The sequence below is a fragment of the Typha angustifolia genome, chromosome 3 (genome assembly GCF_048772165.1).
Source record: "Typha angustifolia cultivar Huaian chromosome 3, ASM4877216v1, whole genome shotgun sequence".
Taxonomy (NCBI): Eukaryota; Viridiplantae; Streptophyta; class Magnoliopsida; order Poales; family Typhaceae; genus Typha; species Typha angustifolia.
The window spans coordinates 1349197-1373184 of NC_133241.1; the positions used below are offsets into that span (position 1 = coordinate 1349197).

The 23988-nt window shown below is 36.6% G+C and overlaps 1 protein-coding gene across 2 annotated transcripts; it reads right to left on the reverse strand.

Annotated features, from left to right (window-relative positions):
• Positions 1-60: 60 nt before the first annotated feature.
• On the reverse strand, positions 61-22226 carry LOC140780065 (uncharacterized). Of its 2 annotated transcripts, none has more exons than XM_073125380.1 (16): positions 21802-22226; positions 20073-20174; positions 19892-19958; positions 19614-19795; positions 19270-19530; positions 17886-17969; positions 17741-17788; positions 17576-17640; positions 16693-16741; positions 11345-11612; positions 4700-4812; positions 4524-4604; positions 4374-4448; positions 668-864; positions 444-594; positions 61-356 (listed from the first exon to the last, which is right to left on the reverse strand). In XM_073125380.1, the coding sequence occupies exons 1-16, from the start codon at positions 22171-22173 to the stop codon at positions 171-173; spliced, it is 2301 nt and encodes a 766-aa protein (XP_072981481.1). In that variant the 5' UTR covers positions 22174-22226; the 3' UTR covers positions 61-170. The 2 variants fall into 2 exon arrangements, with proteins under 2 accessions (XP_072981481.1, XP_072981480.1); XM_073125379.1 differs by having other exon boundaries at positions 4700-4821.
• Between the last annotated feature and the right edge of the window lie 1762 nt (positions 22227-23988).

A 23988-nucleotide genomic window follows, 5' to 3' on the forward strand; every position in this document is an offset into this window, starting at 1 on the left:
TATACAGAAATAGCAAATGTTAACAAAAGAAAATTGTTCATCGCCTGCTAGAAATGCAACTGTCAAGTTGGCATTTTGCCATTATAGTGCATATATATATAAATAAAAGTTCCATGCATCGTTATGCGCTAATTTACACATGGTGCAACAAAATTGCGAAGCTCAAAATACTACTGCAAACATTGGAGCCTTTTCAAATCTATTTCTGTATCTGCTACAGGAAATTTCATCAGGTTCTGCAGTTTGGCCACAGATTCTGGGAAACGATCAATGTCAATAGATGTTCCCATGGGGGAAGCGATGAGAACCTCGTTTACATCTTCCTCAAGCTGAAGGGAAAAAAGATGATGGAAGACCTGCATATAGAGTGATCATTATAAGACAAAAACAATAATTCATAAATTTTCCAACGCAAAAGATAGCATGTTCTGATTGGATCTTACTGTTTTCAACCGTGAAACAACCATCTCCCTAATTGTTGAGGATCGCGAGACCAAATTAATGATGAACAGGCCTCCTTGTGAGAGGAAATCTCGTGCAGATAGAAGAAATGTTTCTTCTACAAAATCTGCAGGAGGGCAAGTTAATCCAGAGCTGCACAGCAAGAGACAGAATCAGCGTCAAACTTTTATTGACAAGTATGTACTTATATTACAACTATATTTACCTAAGATCAGATGAATCTGCATCAATAATGAGAATTTTGAGTCTACTACTCTTGCTCCCATTTGCAGCACAGTTGGTTTTACTTCCATCATCTGTGAGTTCATTTGATTTAGGAATATTTTCTTCATTCTTCGTATCTTCAGAATATCCTACCATATTATTGTCTTGGATATACTTAATACCATCACCAACATGTACCTAAGTAAAACAGAGAAGATATGAACAAGATCAGCAAAAAAACATGCTGTCGAAGTACGGGAAGGAACTAAGATTGAATTGACAGAATCAACTTACTAACAAAATCAACATAACAGGCATACATGAAAAGGTTTCTTAACATCAATTGATGGAAGTTCCCGACAAGTATATAATGGAAGAATTTATTGTAAAAGCACAAGTGGCACAATGTTAATATCCATATGTTTTCTACATGTGGGTAGAAGAGGAATAGAGAGGGCAAGCAATCAAGCATGCTCAGCAGGAGGAAGAGTCTTCTTTTCTTTCTTTTTTTTCTTTTTTTTCTTTTTTTTTTTAACAGTAGGCACTATTTGAAGCTGGAAATTCAAAGGAAAAAAAGGACAGCTGTTGATCTGTTGATAAAGTGACAGGATACATGATCACTACTCTAGATGAACCCATTTGGAAAAGGGTATCTTTAGTGTAGAACTCGAAATTCAATAAATTTGATTATGTTTGTTTTAGTGCGTTCAGGTCGGGTCAAATTATGATTCTATGATTCTGGATTGAACCATTCTATAAATGGGGCGGGCACTGTAGCGATCATCTCCTACTTCCTCATCTAAATTTTTTTATTACATTCTTATCTCGTTGGAGCTATTATTGTCTAAGTTGGTCATCAAGGAGTCGCCGGAGTAAGCGAATAATACCAAACAAATCTCATATGAAGAATTTTTACTTGGATTATTGAATTTAGCTTTTCCACATGGATCTTAAGTGAGTGAATTCACTCACATAATTATCGTCTCGTCTTTCATACTATAATTCCTCTGTATTATTATTCGTGCAGTATTATACTCCATACATTATCATCTTTTTATATTTTGTCATACTCCATTTCATGCAATAATTTAGTTCGTAAAATATTGATCTGATACAACTGGACCTAGATCAAGTTGTATTGAAAGAAATAAATTTGTTTTGAAAGAAAATAAAGCTTTCTATCGGGGGACGTTCGAAAGCCAGGGATCGCGTTTGAACACACTATGCAAATGCCTGCAGGCATTCACAAATACAGAGAACGAGATTTGTGCGTTCGAACAGCCTGATGCCTTTCGAACGCGCCCGTTCGAACGCCTGCACACGTTCGCAAATATAAAGAACGGAAAATTTGTGTTCGAACAGCCTCGGGCGAGTTCGAACGCACCATGGCGAGAACACTTTGTTTTTAGGGTTTTATTTCTATTGTTTGAGTCTAAGAGGTAGCCTCTAAGTATTGTAGAGTACACCCTAGTTGAGTTATGTTATGAAATCATATTTTCTTCTTCTATCTCTCTTTTTCTCTTATTCTTCTTCTTCCCCTAATTTCTCATCGTTCCCTAACCTTCATTGATTAGATCTTCCTCCTCGTCTGTCGCAGCCCTACTTTTTCTAGGAGCGACCTCTTCTCTCCCCTTATTCTATTCCCTTCTTTAATCGCAAATATCCCTATCCACATATCATCTTCTTCCACCCTTTCCATCACTATCAAGAACTCCCTTCAATCCAAATACTCATCCTATCCCTCATCAATCTGATTCGTAACATGATCTTCATGCATTACTATTATTCGTGCAAATAGTAAAATATTGGCTACAGGTTGGTAGGATTTTGAGATTAGACACATGCTAGATATTCTTCGTACATCTCCCTGTGGTGACTCAAGTCTACCTTGAATCTAAGGCAACCCTATCCTAATCAGTACATGATCCTTCAAAACTTTAAATGACTCTAATGCGGTTAGAAAACAGTTCCAAGTTAGATCAAAAATCTTCCTCAAGTGATTTTAATCTCTCTCTATGGTTAATGAAAAAGACAAATCACATTTATCGCATAGTGACATCTCTTAGTGTACCAAACCGGATCAATTGAGTAAAAACCTCGAGCGCATCTCAAGGTGACTTCTAATTGGTATGAATCTACTAGCACAATCCCAAGTTGAGATAGTTGGCACTATTGAGATTGAGGTTTAAATAATAAAATAGAGCATGATATTAGCTTGCTAATTGCATCTTTGTAGCTTATATTTATTATTCATATTATGAGTTTGCTAGGTATTGTTATTAATTATTGAGCTTTGATTAATATCTCATATTAGATAAGGAATGATTCTCTAATTTTTGAGTGGATTCATTCACTGAGCTAAAGTTGTTAACTCATTAAACTCTTTTAATATTTCATATGCTTGTCAATGTAGCGAATAAACATAGGCACCGAGATACCTCCACTTAGAATATTGGCCCTAACACTTTTAAATAATGGTTCTTAGTTTCAAATTGAAAAGCTAAATGTTGTCTTTGAAATGTTTAGAAGACATTGATTGTAAATGTTAGATATTTTATACCTTTGAAGGTTTTTGAATTAGAGTTATTAAATTAATTTTGAGTTTCATTATATTATGGATACTTAGTTAAGGCTTCATATATCTTAAGTCTATTGGGATACGTCGGTCATGATCCATATTCCAAGTAGTGACAATTTGTACCTCTTTCTGTGTTCTTCACTTAGCGGCGATCGAGAAGTCATTCTATATCTCGCATGTTATGGAGCGGTGATCATGTATCCCATCACTTCATCGATAGCCACCATTTTCCCTTTGAATTTCTACCATTAGTTGGTATCAGAGCTTCCGTTTCGTCTACTTTCCATGTCACTAATTCCTTGGATAAGCCATCTATCATTTTGATGGTTGGGAAGGTGAGCTGAGACTTGGAGAGGCCTTCGGAGGCATGATGTACATTCTAAACAAATCTTGGCAACAAATTTTCTCAAAGAACTTGAATCAAATGAATTGCAGAGTTGGCTTTGCTACCACCTGATCCATCAGCTAGCATGACAAATCTGCCACTTCCAAATAAAACTAGGGTAACAAATAATAAGTCAAATACTTGCCCTCAATCTTTGGAAACAGATTGAAGATTATTTTGAGGAAGCCAGTGATCATGCAAAATCCTTAAAATTTTCCATACAATATTTGGAGGAACATCCTCAAGGAGAACCCAATAACAGCTAGAACAAAATCTACAATTCCTATAATAAGTCCCAAAATAAAACAAGTTTAGGAATGATACCAGATTATGTTGGCAAACAAAACGCATGGAAAAACAATGCCAGATTTAAAATGGTGACTTTTATTAATCTGGCAATCTTCAAAGCAGGAAAAGGGGTCTAATCATAAACAGCAAGCAGCAAGTTTTATCTCATATTCTCATCTATTAAGTGGTTGGCTGAAGCTAGTTGATGAAAGATAATAGTGTCATTTTAACAGAGACATTTCCAAAAAACATAGGAAGAAGGGAATCAGAAAGTAAATAGCAGGTACCCAGCTTAATAATCATAAAATTATACCAACTCTCTAAATGGCACAAAAATGCAAACTTAGTGAAACAACTAATTCATCCGCAGAGATTGATAAGAGCAAATAAAGCTAAACAAATAAAAGATGGCATTCTTTATTTTATTTTATTTATTTAGCAGGAGCTGCTAGTCACCTTCAACTGTTTATCCTCCGCAAAGTTGAAATATTCCCTTGCAAGATCTAAAATTATGGGATCCAACTCTGCCACCTGTGTGAATGACAGACTATAAGCATTTCTACACTTTGCACCATATATTTGAGCTGGTCAGCTTATGCAACTTACTTCAATTTCAAGAAAAGGAAGACATTTATGAAGAAACATAGGGAGAAGGCCAGCTCCAAGACCAATTATAATTGTTTTAACCTGCAGTACAATATTACACTTGGAAATCAAACCATTAGACAGAAAAAAGAAGTGCTCAGAGATTTCTTTCATGGTGTGTCACCAATAGTTCTCACCTTCTCTCCAGATGATGAAGCAACGTCTAAAGAAGAGGCCACCAAGGCAAAGCCAGAAATAATACCACTATGATAAGAACTAGCAAGGGAGCTATGATTAATCTTCAGATCTCCTTTGGGTCCTCAATTAACAAAGAAATGAAAATAAAATATTAATATTGCAAATACTAGACCAGAAATACCTTCTACAATAATATCTCAAAAACTGATTTGTGTCTCAAATTAGAGAAAACCTACTATTCACTCAAGTAAAATCAGTCACCATAATCTTGGACGAAACAAAAAACCAAGACACTGAGAACATAGTAATAATGGTTTCTCTTGGACATGAAAATGTTTTCAGACCACCTATTAAAGCTAATATTATATAGAGACCTTTGGGGCCTTTTAGTCTCGATATAAATGGAGGCATTTGAAATGATATAGACATTTCTCGCAACATTAAATTCAGCAAAAGACCATATTAGTAACTCAGACATTCTAAAGTTTCACATTGTTCAATGTTCACAAAGCTATTTAGGAACTTTCACCTTCTATTTTCCTAAATGCATTAGAAGTTGATCTAGAAGGTAAGTTTCATTAACTGATGGTTAAGGGGAAGGTGGCAAACTGTCAACCATAGTACATAGAAGATTGAGGACCTAGACCTATCAATGCTCCATATCCCACTGTCTTAACGCCATCCATCCTAATGTCCCATTCAGACCTTGCTTAAGCCTCATCCATTACACCCCGATCCTTACTCCTTAAAGCCTTTCTAATTTTATGCTACCAAAACAAATTACTAGTAATGAAACTTAACATTGGTTTCTTGGATTTTAAATAATAAACTGTTTTAAATAGTTCATGTATATTGAATCCAAACAGTCTCCATTCTGCACACTCCATCGGTTCATAGATTTGTTCTACATCTGAAGGCCCATATGTCTAGATAAATAACTTGCTGCAATCAAGTAAATATTTATTGTTATCATTTAAGGGCTAACACAACTGGAGCAATGGCTATAAGGTCTCAAGTCTGAACCGAAAAAGGATCATAAATCTTTCAAATAGTTTGGACAAAACCATATCAGAACTGATCAACTCACAGTTGCCACAATATTTTCACAAATCTTCCTGTTTCTCAAGCAAACCTTTGGATGTCCACCAGCTATGGCAAAAGTTCAGTTTTTTATTTTTAAGAAAATTAATCAAAAACACTTCATGTTATGTTTTCATTATCATTTATACCCTACGATATGTATATTTATCATTCTACTCCTACATTTTGTTTTTTTTTTTTTTTTTTTTTTTTTTGCCTCAAAAACACCCTAAGTTAACTTTAACTATAAGAACTAGAAAAAAAAAAAAAAAGAAGAGAGAAGAGGGCGCACGTGCATAGCTCGTGTAACCCCCTTCCCTCTCCTTCTCTGTCACGCAGTAGGAGTGGTCGTGGGATTTCCGACCACTCTAAATCAAATCCAAATTTGGATTAAGATTTAAACCTAACCTATAAATATAAACCTTAACCATATTATTTCACACACTACACTATTATCTGTCTCTCTCTTCTTCCCAACCCTCGTCAGAGTTTTTGCCGTGGGATCAAACCACCAGAGCACTGCCGGAGCAATTGGAGATCACCATGTGACTTGTCGATGAGCCCTCTCTCAGCCTACAAATTAAATTTAAATTCAATAAGGTAGCTTGAAGATACCTAAAATTGGTGCTCGTGGCTTCGTCGACGAATTGCGCTGACCAGCGGCTTCGGATCACTATTGCTCCTTCACTGGAACCTTCACGTCGCCAACCTCATGTGTGGATACTCTCTTTCGAGCTCTCATGGCTCAGATCGCCCCCAGCCATAGAGAGAGAAAGGCTATCAGGAGTGGCTACCCCAACAATCTTGCTCCACCATGTGAGGTCGCAAGGTCGTGGCAGTGGTGAAGGGGACCTCTGAGATAGATGAAGTCTAGCTCGAGTAAGCCCGAGCCAATCAATTTAAATTTGGGTTCAAGTCTGAATTTCGGATCCAGCAGACCAAACCCAATTAGTGTTAGGGGATTAGGCCTTTAGCCCAATCCATTTAAGTGGATTTCTAGGTGAATTGCGGGCCAACTGCAACTCAGCCCAATCCTTTTGGGCTTATATTGACCCATTTAAAAAATTATGATATGGGTTAAATTAAATTTTTGTTATTTATTTATTATTAAAGATGGTGACTTTTAGCACATGGACTAGAGTTTTCAGTCATTTTCACCTAGACTCAGGTGAGTGGTTTGCTCACATTTAATCTGTCTCGTATTTTATAAGGATTTTTACAAATCACATTCTATTTATTTTGCCTGTTTTGTGATTTGCACCCGTCTTGGGAAATTTTATAATGCGACCCCTCATTTTTCCTATAATATTCATTTTAATACCCTAACATTACTCTAGCTAACTATGTTATATGGTTTATAAGACTCTAGTTTAAAGATTACTAAAATACTCTTAAAAGATCCTCCTGACCTAACTTAAATCCCCACAAAATCATTTTTCCCAAACTAAACCCTATCCAACAAAATCTAAATCTTTTTTTCTAAAACTAAACCCTACTCCCACAAAACCACACGAATCTCCCAAAATCCCTGCGACGTACAAGCTTTAGAAGCTCCCCCAACTTCACCCATTTGTCTCCATTTCTCCGGCTCAAACCCAATTTTTTTTTCTATCTTTCCTCAAATTTTCTTAATCTTCTTCCCTGTCTTTGAAGTCGCAAGCAGCAAAGTCGGCTTAGCGTTTGGAAAGCTCTGAGATCTCCACGGCTTGGAGTTTGGAAGCTCTGAGGTTAGCTTAGCATTTAAGAGATGTTCTCCATGGTTTGGAAAAAAGCAATAAGTTATGGAAGTTCAAGTTATGAATAAAATTAGAGATGAGTACAAAAGTAATTTAGGAATGTTATAAATTACATAGTGGATTATAACAAAATATTCTCTTTCTAGTATTGTTCTGTTTGATTATGGTTAGGTTAAGTTAACACAGGGTATTAAATGAACATGATAAGAAAAAGGAGTTGCGTTATAAAATCTCCAAAAACGAGGTACGAATCACAAAATAGGCAAAATTGTATGTGGGGCGGCACGCTGGTCACCCCTCCAACACGAATGGCGGCCACCCATTGGCGTCCAAACTGCCTAGGCGAACTTGGCGAGCTGCCAAGTCGAGTAGCGGGACAAGCAGGCTCAATCATTTCCCTCTTTTGATCATCTCCGAGGGCAACAAGCGAGTACACGTTCTTCCTTACCAATACGCAACACGGTGGTATGCCTGCTTTTCGACCGAATCCAAATTGAAATCAAATTTTGATCTCTCTCTAAATATAAACTCTAACCCTATTTTCCACACCCTACGTTGATATCTCTCTCTCTCTCTCTCTTTCCTAAACCCATCGGAGCACCCACTGTGGGATCAGACCGCTGGAGCAATTGGAGACCACCACTTCTTTCTTCGGTCAGTCCTCTCCCATCCCTTAAAGTTAATTAAAGTTTAATAGGTTAGAAGAGAAATACCTAATTTTTGGATTGCAGCTTCGTTAGCAAATCATGCAAGCCGGCGATTTCGAATCGTTGCCACTTTGTCATCGAAAACTTCACGTCATTAGCCTCGTGTCATAGGTGTTCTCCTTTGGAGAACTCGTGGCTCAGATCGTGATCAGCCATGGATGGAAGATCTTCCACCGCCAGTCACATGGCTAATCTTCCTTTCCCTCGTTCAGGTAGTCGAGGTTGCGAGGGGTACTGTTGGCGCGATCAATGAACTGTTGGCAACAATGATTGCTGACGATCTTCGTTTCTCTCCCTCCCCTTTCCTCTCTCTTTTATTTTCTCCCTCGTCGTTCTTGTCAAGATCAACCCGAGCCAATCTTTTTCTTCTCTCGGGTTCGAATCTAGTTTTGGACCCAAGGACCTGATGCAATCCATATTTGTTAAGTTGTGGGCTCCCGATCCTTTATTTGGTATTGGGTTGGGCCTTGGCCTAGCCTGATTATTATGAAAATGTTGGCTACGGGCCAATCACAGCCGACCCAAACCTTTGGGCTTAAATTAACCTATTTCAACAAATTAATTAGTTTAAATTTTAGAAACTATAATATTGGTTAGATTAAAATTTTGTTATTTTTTCATTACTAAAGATGGTGAATTTTAATACGTAGACTAGAAATTTCAGTCATTTCACCTAAACTCAAGTGAGTGAGTTCACTCACATTTTATCCATCTTGTATTTTATATTTATTTATATGATCATGTATCTTCCTCTGTGCAAATTAAACATCAAATTTTTGTGTGCAAATTAAACATCATATTTCTGTGTGCAAATTAAACATTATATTTCTATGTGCAAATTTAATATTATAATTCAATGTGCGAAATATATAACTTAGTGCATTGCTATACTGAGTGCAAATAGTAATTTTTAATGATCATGAATATTGGGCATAACTTAGAAAACAGTCTAGGCATAAATTGATTACGACTTTCCGTGGTGACTCAAGTCTACTTGAAAGTCTAGAGAAAAAAATTTATTTAAGATCACTGTGATGACTCTAATGAGGTTAGGAAACAGTATCAGGTTAGATCGAATGATTTTTTAAGGTGACTCTAATCTCTCTCAATGATTAATGAAAGAAACAGAGTGCATTTATCACATAGTGACACCTCCTGGTAACCCTTACGAGAACAGACAGGGTGCATTTATCACCTAATGACACTCCCTAGTGGCTCTAACCAGATCAGCTATAAGGAAAAGATCTGAGCATCATATCAAGGTGGTTTTTAGTTGATGTGAATTTATAAGGCATTGATCCAATTGAGACAAATGGCATTATTGAGAAAAATTTAGTTACTGGTACCAAGTATGTTATAAGATATGATTTTCACTATTTTTAGAGGTTCTGTATTTTTATTGTTAATACAAGCATGCTTAGTGAAATTGTCTTTTATATTGTTGGACTTAGATTTATTCAAAGTTATACTTATGGATTCGAATTTATTTGGGTTTCGAGTAGATTCTACTCACTGAGCTATAGTCGTTAGCTCATGAAATCTTTTTCTAATATTTCAGATAATGACCAACATAGCGACTGAGCAAGATGCACCATAAATCTACCTCTACTTAGGATCTACCCATTTTATATATCTTCCAATTCTATTAGTTTGTATATTTTAAACTATCTGTCAATTAAATTTGGTCAGAGACATGTTAATATTGACATTGGTTATTTTTATTATTATTAGAATTGTGTTCGTTGTAGTCAAATATTCATATAAATTCTTGTCATTGTGGATTTCAAAAATTATTAGGCTTTGTGTATCTCTAAGTGTATTGAAATATATAACCGGTTATGATTCCAATTTTGAGTTGCGACACGTGGATTGTTGATTGCCTCATCTCCTCCTCTTCTTTTCTTTCTCTCTAACATTGGAAACCACTAACTTTTTGTTTTGTCTTCTTTCTTTGGGCTTTAACTAGTAGGAAAGAGAGTGTTGAGAAAGAGAGAGACAACGTGGGAAAGAGAGTAGTGGGGAAGAGAGAGGCCATGTTCTTCCAATGCTAACCTAGTGGGAAAGAGAGAGGTCACGTGGGAAAGAGAGTAGTGAGAAAAAGAGAGGCCATGTGCTCATGTCAACATTGGCAACCACCAACTATTAATGCATTTAATTTCGAATCATGGTAATTTATTATTAAGATTTTTTTGATTAAATATTATTAAGATGTTAATGAAATATGTAAACATATTTGTGAATTATAAATTTGTAATCTATTATTTTAATGGTTGTGAATTGCACTATTAAAATTTTATAAATGCTATATTAGTGTATATATATATCATATAGAATTATATAAAATTATATAAAATTATTTATAATTTTTTACATATTAAAATTTCTAGACCATCTCGGCGTCCTTGGCAGCCTATGCAATAGTATATGAAGTGATCGCCTGCAATCCGTGGCCACCTTTCAATATACTGCTTCTAATCCTCTAGAAGAATTAGAACACTTAGGGATCGTGTATCTTTTAGACATTCACAAATCAAGGAAAAAGAAATTCATATAGGATGAATAAGATTACGTAAGAAGAGGATAATAACATAACAGCAAGAGTGACTTTCTTCTTCCTACAAGAATGGTACTACAAAAATCCCCATCCATAAATTAGGCGTTAATCATGTAAGGAAGCTATCGACCTGAACGAGTTTTGATCCAGATAGATATTGTGCATGATCCTTCAAGATTGCGAAAGATACATGTACAGAGAATGTGATGAGAAAGATTCTTTTCTGATGCAACATATCAAACCATTCTTTACTAGAAACCATTGGCTGCATGACAGTATCATGGAAATTTACCATAACTAGGTTAACCTTTAAAAGGCAACAGTAATTACTAATAAGTAATAACAAAAGAGAAGCCACAGTATGCATTTTAGTATTGCTTAGATTGCAAACTAAAATGTAAATTTGCAGTAGAGGACACATCTAGAGTGAAATATAGATTTCAGAACAAGTCAAATCATCATAATCAGGACATGCAGGGAATGAAACTAAGCATAATTAATCTGCGGTAAAATATGATGTGTAATGCCAGAAATAAAGGTCAAGAAAGCAGTTAAGATATAGATTACCATCAAGCAATGTGCCGGAATCATTTTTTTTCTTGCCCCTCTTTTTACTAGATTTTGGAAGTGAGCTATTTTTCTTTTTGTCTTTATTAGGACTGCTGGCAGAATCTCTAGTTAACAATGCTTCCGATTGTACCAAGCCCAGACTTCTCTCAAAAGTAAGGCGTCGAAAAATCTTAATGTCTGATGGTGCAAGGCTAGCTTCGTCTCCACTAGCATTTTCATAGATCACATCTTCCACAACTATTGGTCCTGTTACTGGAGATGTAACCTATGAGAATGTGCAACACATACACAAAAAAGCTGTAAGAGAAACTGATGAAAAAAAACAATAACTGATCCTATTACTGGAGATGTAACCTATGAGAATGTGCAAAATATACATCGAAGAGTTGTGAGAGAAACTGATAAAGAAAAACAACTAGTCAATAAGACGGTAATGGCAATCAATCAGGTGTAGATCAAGGAAAACCAGATATATTATGACACATATTTTGATTACGACTGATGATGATCTACTATTAATACATGCATATGAGATCTCAATCTCAGATAAAGAGGTGATTGGGCCAGCCAAGCTGGGTTCGGGCCGAGCTTTTCAAGCTGGCCCAAGCAGGCCTCTATTTTGCCAGCATGCTCACGAGTTTGTCGGGCTGGGCCAGATTCAGATCAGGCTAGAAAATTCCAGCCCATTACTGCCCACAAGGCCCAGGACATATCAGGCTTAATTCCTTCTCAAAGACCTCCTCTGGGACCTCACCAAAGAAGCCATTGAACCTGAGGTCAAGGTACTTGAGTTTTGGGATGAGTGCAGTGATGGGAAAAGGCCTTGAGAAAAGGTTATTACTAAGGTCTAGCTCCATGAGGAACTAAAGATCTCTAAAGGTATCTGGGACTGTGCCTGAGAACTATTACTGTTGCGTTTTGTTTTTTTTTAAGTGTTATTTATTGGTTTTATTTTCGAAGAGAAGGAGAAGCTTTTCTAGTAACCAGTTGATCTTTGAATTGCCTTAGGTTTTGTTGATTCTTTGTTATATCTCATGGGTCGGGCTGCAGGCAGCTGCAGGTTGGTCTAGCCAGGCTGCAAGCTATTCAAATAGGTCAGATTCTCAGGCTAGGCCAGGCGGGCAAAAGCCTAGCCCATATCACCCATCAATAAATCGGGCTAGGGTTGGGCTGGGCCCAAGTCAGGCTGGAGTCAAGTTTAGCCCAATTCCATTTGAGGAGGTTTGGAACGGACTTGGTTGGATCGGGTCATTTAATCACCTCTACATATAAATAGTATACTATGTAAATGTGCTTGTCAATGCTTTACAAGAAAATAAAATAAAAAACAAATGCCTAGCAGTACTAAGATAGAAAAATAATTTATTAAAACTGGAAAATCCTTCTACCAAAATGATTATATGTTTAATAGTCTAGCAGCACCTGATATTAGTTTAAAAATTAAAATGAAGTATTCACTTACATCATAGATAGGCATCATATCTCCAATCAAGAGGTTTATACAGCCCGAATATAAGCACACCATGTCATGCCAAGCTAAATCTTGCTCCTACTATCAAGCTTACTTAGCTCAAGCCTTGTTATTTCTCAACTTGAACTCAAAGTTGCTGAGAAACACTCTTCTATAAGATCCCTATAAACTATATATGTGGTCCCCAAGGTTTATACACATACACCTTTAACTCTCATTGCTAATCTGGCCTACATCAAGACATTCTTCATTAATCATAATGTGGGGGTATAATTAAACCAAGGATTAATTACGTCTACACCCCCTGAACTATACCCGATTTTTATGAGGACCCCCTAAACTTTTTTAGATTATAATGTTCTCCCTAAACTTTAAAAAAGTTTCAATGTCACCTGTCTGTTATTATACTGTCAAAAATATTAAGTGAGTCAACTTATGTAGCAGTTATATTAGACATAATTAATCTGAAATGACATAGGTGCCCTCATAGGAGGGAAATTTAATGTCATTTGACCCTTTAATTAAATTAGGGTAAACAGATATATATTAATTTAATTTAATTTTTTTTATTATCAATGTTCTGAAAGGCGACCGCAAGTAATAGGCGGTCACCCAACCGCCGCAGGTGACAAGGCGATGTAGCATTTTAATATAAAAATAATAAATAAACATATATAATACAGATTAATAGATAATTACTGATTTACTTCAATTAATTTCTTCAACAGATAATTACTTCAATTAATTACTTCAACAAATAATTACTTCAATTAATTATTTCAACAGATAATTACTTCAATTAATTATTTCAACAAATAATTACTTCAACAGATAGTGACCAACTTCAATTAGGAAATAAGAAGTTAAAAACTAACATATTAAGAGAGAATTGATCAATGGAAAATAAAAATTAAAAAAATAATTCGATGTGAGACTAATAAAGAAAGATTATGAGAGAGGGAGTGAGAGACTTGAAAGAGAATGAAAGAGAGTGAGAGAGACTTGCAAGAGAGTGAAAGAGAGAGAGAGAAGAACAATGAAGTACCATCCGTTGTGGGAGAGAAACTGAGAGAGAGAGAGAGAGAGAGCCGCTCGTGACTTTGCTGTAGGAGAGACTGGTCGCCGCCTTCGTTGCCGCCGACTCTGGAAGGAATTTTTTTAGGGTTCACCGATGTGCTATTGAGAGAGAGAGAGAGAGGAGTGATTGTGTTGGGTTTTTTTATATATAGGTTAGTTTTTAAACCCGAACCACTAAAAAATCCGACCCACTAAACTATCCGCTTAAATTATTGGCAAGCTAAAGTGTTGGCCCGCCTTCTCGGGCCGACCCTGACCAAGGCGTCCCCCCTCACCATTCACCGATGCATTTCAGCTTAGTGGGGCAGCCGATGTGTCGCCCTGCCATGGCGGCCGTCTTTTCCGCCATTTAATACACTGCTTATTATCATCTTCAATCGTTGCACACCATCATGATTTACTCCCCTTCATCATCACCGACTCCCCCCACACTCCCCTCCTTTCCCGGCTTCATTGTTGACAGCATCGACAGCTGTGTGGAACTCAAGGGGCAAGTAGCAGATCCCTCCGCCAGCCTTGAGGAGGAGCTTCCATCTGTAGCAACCGAGGATGGCATAACTCCAACGAGATTGGCCACAGGCAATGAGGGCAATGGCGGAGTCGACCGCCGCGCTGAAGACCGATCCATCGCCAGTCGACAATGAATCCAAAACTAGTCCATCACCAACCTGCGGCGACGATCAACGGCCCACTTCTCCAATGCGGTAATCAGATCCTTCGTCCCACCATAGCGAAGCCCGAGGTCGAGTGATGGGAGCAGCTGCGAAGTAGGAGAAACGGGGGAGTAGCACGGCCTTCTAGATCTCCATCCACCACTCAATCCGCCGGGTCTACCCAGACAGCTGCCGCCATCACCCTCGTGTTGAAGTAGCACATATACCAATCGACATGACAAACCGAGGTGGAGATGAGGTTCCGGACCTAGTTTGGGTCGAAATGGTAGAACTTGAATTGAAGCTATGGGAAGGTAGACCAAACCAATGGCTCGAGGCCGCAGGGAGGCGCCTGACGAAATATGGCGGCGTGCTCAGACACTGGCCTTCTTTGACGGTGTGAGGGGATTCTGGTTTGAGTGCGTCTGAGAGGAGGAACAATCAGGTGTTAACAAATTAGTTGAGGCTATTTCAATAATTTACTAATTTCATTTAATTTTGCTAGCTAAGTGATAAGCTCAATTATTTATTAGGTTTATAATTATCATTTGACATTTTTTGTCATAGTCGTTAGCTGTTTCACTTTGCCCCAAAGTTTATGGAGAATATTATAACTTAAAAACGTTTAGGGTGTTCCCATGAAAATCGAATATAGTTAAGGGGTGTAGACGTAATTAACCCTTAAACCAAATGAATGAATTAATATTTTACTATATTCCATATCTTTAACATATGTGCACCTTTGGCTTATGGTCGTATAAATTATCCACCCTAATACCCTATATACTGATACACTAAACACTATATATATATGTGTGCATGTATCCCATGTCCAAAATGAGTTTTGATCCAAACAGAAGATTCTACTTTAAATGGTCAACTTATTTGCCATCCCCACTCACATCTTTACAGGAATAACCTTTTAATTCAATATTAAGCAACTGACCCAACCAGCAGAACCTCAAATGGACTTCTATTTGGAGATCTTTCTTTCTCTGTGGCCTTATTTGCTTCAATCAGCTTCGTTGCCGATTACAGAAGTGCTCAACTGTTTCAAGGATCCCTTTATACTTTCTCTAGCTGGCACCCATTTGGTTGGGAAAAGACTTGGATATAAATAACAGTACTGACTCAAGGTCAATGTAACAACCCAAAACCTAGAAACTAACTCACGTTGGTCCCCACTCACATCAAAATGCATATCACCAAATTAAAATCCTAATTAATAGGTTTCCTTACACTCACATCAAAATGCATATCACCAAATTGCAAGTCCTAATTAATAGGTTTCCTTACGGTTTTAAAACCCTTCAGGTCTATCTCCTAATTAATTAACATCATTTGTTTTCTATTGGGTTATAACCCCTTGAATCTCTCTCTTTCCTCCAAGTAAGATCCTAATTTATTAGGATGCTTTCCTAATTGGCTTATAACCGCAAAAGAATCCCTCTTGTTCTCTTTCCCTCACGCACACACCAGCCCCTTTAATCACGATGCAGCCACAAAAGAAAAGAAAAGAAAAAAAAAAGATAATGGAGGAAATCATAGTAGCGTCCTTCTCCTTTCTGTTGGATAGGAACTGTAACTTCCTTCTGCTCCAAGGTTCTTCTTGGATTAAACTGTGACTCGTTTGAGTCATTTTTAACTAGTTGTTCCCTTCTTTTTATAGAACTTTAAGTGTTGAATAAGCATGTGATTAGTTTATGAAAATGTATGTTGCATATGTTTACAGCTTGTTAATTCCATATTCAAGACATATATTAAGACAAAATGTATAGTCTAGATGTATATCTTTGCTTAGAATATCATGGCAGATGTAAGCTGATTTTTTGAAATATATGAAAAAGTAAACCAATAAATGCTTCCACATCATACTAGGATTTGATCATCTCCCTAGTAGTTATTATTACTCTCTTAAACGAACATACATATCTATTCTATACATGTTCAATGTTTACATTGTAACTGAGGAAAAGAGAGAAGATTGCCTACAATAGTCAATGGCTAGGCTATTGTGGGCAAGTACCTTCTTTAGGGGTTCATAGTATGCTCAAGACCAACTATGGATCTTGGAAGATTGAGTCTAAAAGAGCCAAGGCTATAACATTGCAGAAAATGGTGCAATTGAATATAAGATACTATACCTTTCGCACGATGTTTCTCTCCTTGATACCATCATTAGCCATCATGAATCTGCAGTCATATGAAACATTTAACTTATGAATCTCCAATTAAGAACTTGCATAATAACTATAAGGTATGTATAAACAGAGTACACCTACTACAACAAAAGAATCGAAAAGGAGAGAAAGGAAATGAATAATATACCACTCTGGAAAAGGTTCAAATAGGCTATAACATTTTCCTACTTCAGCAAGATGCCAACAGAAAACCATGTTCAAACCAAATATCATGGAAGTTTGCCATAACAAGATAAGAAGCAAGTGAATAAAGATGCAACGAAGCAAAGCAAGAAATCATATCTCCATGAAGTTTAATACATTGGAGAAACATCAGCTGAAAGCCTGAAACAAACATCTTACCACGTGCCTAAATCACTTGCAAGAACCAAATATCACAATATCACTAATATGTTCTCTAGGTGATGTATATAGCATATATATATATAATAGCTCATATCATTAAATTCAGCTGAAAGACTGAAATGCTAGAAAAATGACATGGAAAGAAGATTACACCAACAACAGGGTATTTTCACCACTATAAATGAATCTTGGCATTTTTTTAATCAGCAGTTCATATATAAATACATCCAACCAAAGGCCATAACAAATGCAACTATCTCAACCTAGGGTCCATCCAACTTCCTTACTAAAATCCCATACCTGCCTACAGTTGTTATATCATGTTCTAATGTTATGCAGCTAAGTTTCTTAACTTCGCTATATCAAGATAGTAACAAAACAGCCCTAAATGATATAGGCATCTAACAGCCTAATATCTAGCATATAATGATGAGCCATTGGGCTTGAGGTTATTTCAAGAAGAAAAATATTAGGGACATACGGAATTTGAGCTGTGTCTTCAGTTTCTCCGGGTGCCAAATTCTTAACAAGTGGAGAAAGGTCTTTCTGGGAGAAAGAAAAAATTAAAATAGTAAAATCATCAGAAAATGAAAACAAACAAGTTTATATAGTTTGCATGCAGTTACATTATTTATAGAAAATTTACCTGGATAACATCCATGCTAGCGAGGGCATGACTCGAGTCCAAGAATACCTAACACAATACTATGAATTAATACCAAATTAAAAGTTCTCTATCCTAGAGTGATAAAACAAATCTAAACCAGATCATCATCCCCTAGTGGTGGTACCAGGATAAGACGAGCTGCCTTTGAACTTTCGACAATACACCATTGTCCTTCTTCTGAAGTAAATAGCCATTCATGAGCTCGAGTCTGCAATATTAAAACAAGTTATATATCTCAAGGAGAACGTTCATTCATATATCATGCAGAGTATTGTGGTATTGGTGCCATAATTTAGGTCCAAAGTTACAAACCACCTTGAGGAGCCCAGCATACTATCTCGTAAGAGTCTATAAGAATGTAGAAACCTCAAGATTGGAGGTACATGAAGAAAGAAGTCTGACAGCACAATTGTGAAGCACGGATATGGCTACGGGATATGGATACATTAGGATATAGATACGAGGATACAACAAATCCTTAAAAAACAAGATACGGATACGACAAGGATACATCAATAAATAAATTAATAAAAATATATATTTGCAGAAAACCGCTGTCAAACACAGCCGAAGGGGAGAGGACTTGTAGAACAAGAGAGAGAGAGAGAGAGAGAGAGAGAGAGGCAAGGGAGAATACTAAAGGGGAAAGAGAGAAAGGAAGGCTCTACAATTCTATTCTATTTAATCCTTAATGGGTAGTTAAATAGATTAATGGTTGCAGACCAATTTATACTTTGAATCTGACCTAAAAAACCCAAAGTTAACTTAAAAACGTAACTTAGTTGAATCCCGCCGTATCAGTTGGTATCGGGATGTATCCATGTCGTATTTCAACAATTAAAGTAATTTTTACTTTGAGACTCTTTCAGCCATATCCAGTATGCATCAGTGTTGTATCGAACCATATTCGTTATTGATATGTATCAGATACAGTGATGTGTATGGCACCCCAAATGAAGTGTACATGTTCCATAGCAGCACAACCATTTCTACTCAGTTAAATTCATCGACAACAACAACAACAAAAAAGTCAGCCAAGGTCCAAAACCAAGAAAAATAGATGCACAATTGTACCCGTGTGACAATTAGAAAGTGTTGCCAAACAAATAAATATAAAAATAAATTATCAGTAGTTCATTGAAAAGAATTTTTCACTTGTTCATTGGCAAAATTCATGACTTTGCAAGATGAGATGACTTATTTCAAGATATTCTTACACTCCTACTGTCTGGTACAAATTTTCATATAATTAATAAAGGACATTGCCTAGAAGAGTAACACAAGTATTTTGTGAACTAGTTAGCCTTTTGAATATCAATATGTTATTTTGAAAAAGGAGCCAACTTCACCAGATCATTCCAACAATATGTACCATGATTTTATACTTTAGGTCTAACCAGGAGCTTCTACACTAACCAAACAATCAAGGTGTATAGCAATATAAACAATAACTCAAGAGAGAGGACGAAGAAGAGATATGGAAGAATAACAATATTAAGCCAACCCACCTTAGGTACAAGGAAAATGCCGCAATGATACAAATATGGTTCAGATTGCTGCCGGGCGTCCAATAATACAGCTTTATAGCCATAAACTGAAGTCCCTTCTTCACCAAGTATAAGATGACAGCGACGTCCTGGAAGGAGTTCCTTTACACTTCCTACAGCCCCTAGCTGTAGATCTTGCAAAGAGTACAATATATCATCACCGGAAGAGTATTGATTTCGGATGTTATTCTCATTCTCAACTGCCTTGACAGTGGCATAAACCTACAGGAACATAGAGAAACTTAGATTTAGAATTCCCAAGATCTAAAATGTCTTAAGATTGTCATAGGACACAAGTCCATTACCTGCTTTGCATTACAATTTACAGAAGAGCAATCAAATGATGCCTTGATTGAATTTATAGCTCCCAACTTCTGTTTTACCATAGACACCATGAAGGTTTGAAAGGAAGAGTTATTAGAAGGTTTGTGGGGTATAGCATGAACACTACTTTCCCATCCAAACCTGAACTCAGAGAAAAGTAAACCTACGAAAGATGTAGATGTGTTCAGGTTGGATATTTTAAATATAAAAAGAAAAGGAACAATGCAAGAAGAAGAAGTACCGTTTGCTCTAAACTCACCTAAAACATGAGATTCGGCCAGGGTAAGACATAGGAACTTTCCTCCTGATTTCAGAACCCTCTTCACCTGGAACATGTGTGACTTAGTTCATTAACACTCAACATAAGTATATAGGAAATGAAGTAACTTATCTATTTACAATTTGATTTGATAACCAGGCAAGAGAACTGAAGATTGTACCTCCTTCAGGTACTTACTCCCCAACTGTGGCCCAAGTTCTGGCTCCATTAGAGCATCCAATCCCCCCTTATCAAGAATGACATCAAAAGACTCATCTGCAAACTGGTTAATTCGATAGATTAGATTAAGTTATAAATTCATGAATGCAGGCAACATTCTTAGCAACATCCTACGAGAAGCATAATAGCAACATCAAAGGGTAAATCTCTCATAAGGAATCATAACATTGGGCTACTTGGACTGCACCTTACAGTATCAAGCTATGAACAAAATATTATACAAAAAAAAAAGAGATAGAGAGTGAGTAGCAATATTAGATAATTCCTTTTAACATATTTACAGTTGTACTTATTTCCACGATCAATTTACTTTGCTGATACCTCTTATCTTCCAAATACCTATCCCTTAATGGTGGCAAGGCTGTGCAGACTTTATTGGAGGCAGAAGCATGATTACTTGGAGCACAACCCATTAAAACTTAAATATTCCAACAATTCCAAAATCCCACTAAATCAAGACCTCAGTCATGTCCATGATACTATTCTATAAACACTTAATTCTGCTTCCAACAGTTATCTAAAGGCAAAAAAGAAAAAAAAAAAAAACAAGGTTCTAATTTGCAACATGCCAAAGTTATAATTTCCTAAATGGAGAAATCTAGCAGCCAGCAAATTATTTCAAATGCTTTCTACCTATTTGATAAGTTAAAATTTTGAGCATAAAAATAAGAGTTTTCGACCAAATTACTGCTACAAGGAAACATATTTGTTGAACTATTACACTATTCAAACTTATTCCAAAACAACTACACTTTTTGTCAGCTTAGTACAATGTGATAAATCATTATCTGAGACAATAATTCTTAATAGATTTATCAATTTGTCAAGATAATGGAGTTGCTTCCTGTATAAATCACTCTCTCAAACAGCGGTTTATATATAAAGTAAATCACTACCTCAAACAGTGGTTTATATATAAAATAAATCACTCTCTAAGACAACGGTTTATATATAAAGTAAATAGCTCCACTGTGGTTTATATATAAAGTAAATTGCTCTATGTTACAGAAGTTTATATTTATGAAAATGAATGATTTTTAGAATGTAGGAAAAGAAAGGGTAGTACAAGAATCGTTGTCCGGGACAATGATTTTCCATGTGGCGCGGAATTGGCAAAAGTTGTAGTAGTTTTGGAATAAGTTTGAGCAATGTAGTAGTTTCTTAAAAAGAATTCTTATAGGAGTAGTTTGGTCAAAAACTCATAAAAATAACAGCATCGATGCTTAACTCCAATCATAGCACTTCTATCAATCACGAGTGTTCAATGGACACGTCCACCCACATGAAAGTTCTCACCTTCCACAAAATCCCATCTACTCAAGAACAAACAGTACAACCACAAAATATGGGAGCAGAAACTCGGTATACTTCTGCTAGTCAACAGCTATCAACATTTAAATGAAACAAAGTGATAACTAGCAACCCAAAAAAATTCTCAACTTTTTCCTTAAATTACAAAACAACGAGTTCAGAAGCAACTGCTTCCTATCCACCTCAAAATTTCTAATTTTGATCGAAACATTAATAATGCTTATCCCTCACATTTCCATCTAATGCACATTTTGTTAACCACACAAATTCCCCACTACACAACGCACACAAAGTTTCCTCTTTTCCAGCAAATCGGCGAACCCATCAACTCAAGACCCAACCACTAAAAATTCGCTTACCTGGAGCTCGGTCATGTCCATGACCCTCCACCGCATCTCGGGCCGAGAACGGACATAGCGGCGGAGCATGTCGGAGACGATGACCTTGGAGAAGTCAACGTTGGTGATGTGCTTGAACCCGGCGTCGTATACGTGCTCTGAGAGGCGTGAGCTGCCGCATCCGGGGACAAGGATTTGGATCGGCGAGGTGGAGGAGGAAGAAGGGAGTTGAGAGAAGAGGGTGTCTCGGAGTTCAGGCCACTCGGCGTACCACTCAAACGAGTCGCCGGCCCCGCGGAGGGTGAAGAACTTGTCCCAGTTCTCCTTGCTCGTGAAGTCGCCTAGGGTTTCTAGGATCTCCTCCGTCGCTTCTCTAGCTTTGCTCTTCGCCATTGCTCTCCTCCCTTTCTCTCTTCTCCAGGGCTTAGCCGGCGGGGAGGGTTTAGTTATCAAGATTTAGGGCTGGATATCTTTGACCCGACCCGCCAATCTTCAGGTAAGTAAACGGATCGGGTACAAATAAGTTGAACCTTTTTTAAAAAAATAAATAAATAAATAAATAAAAACAATTGGATGAGAAAACCTGGACAAGAAAACAACAATAAGTTAAGAGGTTTCTACCCCATGTCTTGTAAGTGTCACCCTCCCATTTCAAAATATGATAACGGTGAATCTCTTAGATAAAATAGTTAGATATTCTTACCGGATGATCAAGAGGTCATCAATTTAAAATTTGATGAAAAATGTATGAGAAAAAACTATTATGTATGCGTTATAAATTTGACATATTTACGACTCTTTTTAAGAGAGAGAATTGACTATACAACTCGACACAAGTATGAGTATAGTTGTCCTTTTTATTGAAAATAGCTACCGGATGATCAAGAGGTCATCAATTTAAAATTTGATGAAAAATGCATGAGAAAAAATATTATGTATGCGTTATAAATTTGACCTATTTACGACTTTTTTTAAGAGAGAGAATTGACTATACAACTCGACACAAGTATGAGTTTAGTTGTCCCTTTTATTGAAAATAGCTAACTATTTTTAGCCCATGTGAATCTATGGATTCCTTTTTCTTTTAAAGGAAAGTCATGCGATAGAATAATTTATTAATATTTAGAAATTATAATAATACAGCTAGATACGTACGTACAATTGAGAGGGAATAGAGCAATAACTTTTTAACATAAGCTCCAAATTTGACTTATAATATACATCACTATAAAAAAAAAATAAAGCATCAAACCTAAGGGTACAAAAGAAACAAATAAGAAAAAATAACCTAGCATGCAAATAGCCTTAAGTTAGCCTGTGAATTTTGTCAATCTGATAGGTCTAAGATATAGCATTATGAATCCCCAAAGGTAGAAAAATCAAAGATTACCCACCTACAACAAAAAAAAAAGAAAGAACGAACCCCGAGATGGATGTGATAGAAGAAAGGAGGGGACCGAAGTGATTGTGACAAAAGGAAAGAACATTGACGATGATATGGCAGTAAAAGAAAGATGACAATGCCTAAAGCAACGTTGAACTGGCGAAGAAGGAATCGAAGGAATGAGGGGTCAAAACCGACAACGCCAAGAAATGAAAGGACAATGGTGACAAAATGGTTTGTATAGAAAGATGCACATATCCAACAAAGATCCTAGCAAGGATGGCAAGCTGGGATGATGACAAAGAAGGGAAGAGAGATGAGAAGAAAAGAGAGAGGAGAGAGAGAGTATTGGAGGGAAAAACATCTCCTCTCTCACTAGCCACTAGGTGAGGAGAGAGGGAGAGGAGACAAGTTGCCGCCTATGGCAGCGACGAGGAGGCTCTCAAGAGAGGGGAGAAAAGAGTCTAAACTATTGCTATTCACTCTCCTCTTTCTTGGGTTTTTTTTTCACTAGTTATTAAATTTATAAATATTCAATAAGAGTTCCACTTAGTATGATGGTAGACCCAACTCTATCATCAAAGTACTTACGGACTTTGAGATATAGAATTAAGAGAATAAGATTTTTTTATCATATCTTTACTCTAAAATTTAGAGAATAAATAATAAAAATAATAAAAGTATTCCACTGCAGTTTCCCCAACAATTTAAACTAAAAGGTTAGAGAGTTAGAGAGTCTCAGAAAGTTATTTTCTCTCTCCTCGTTAACTTGGTAATTATGATGCTTTCGATTACTAAACTTTAGAGTAATAAATATGATAATA

What these genes read in the sequence shown, in the direction of transcription:
- LOC140780065 (XM_073125379.1), bottom strand. Translation starts at nt 22,173, where the DNA reads ATGGCGAAGAGCAAAGCTAGAGAAGCGACGGAGGAGATCCTAGAAACC. An exon ending in AGAGAAACATCGTGCGAAAG is followed by an intron (nt 11,613 to 16,692) that starts GTATAGTATCTT and finishes ACATTCTCATAG; the next exon opens with GTTACATCTCCAGTAACAGG. An exon ending in TTGTTTCACGGTTGAAAACA is followed by an intron (nt 357 to 443) that starts GTAAGATCCAAT and finishes CTCTATATGCAG; the next exon opens with GTCTTCCATCATCTTTTTTC.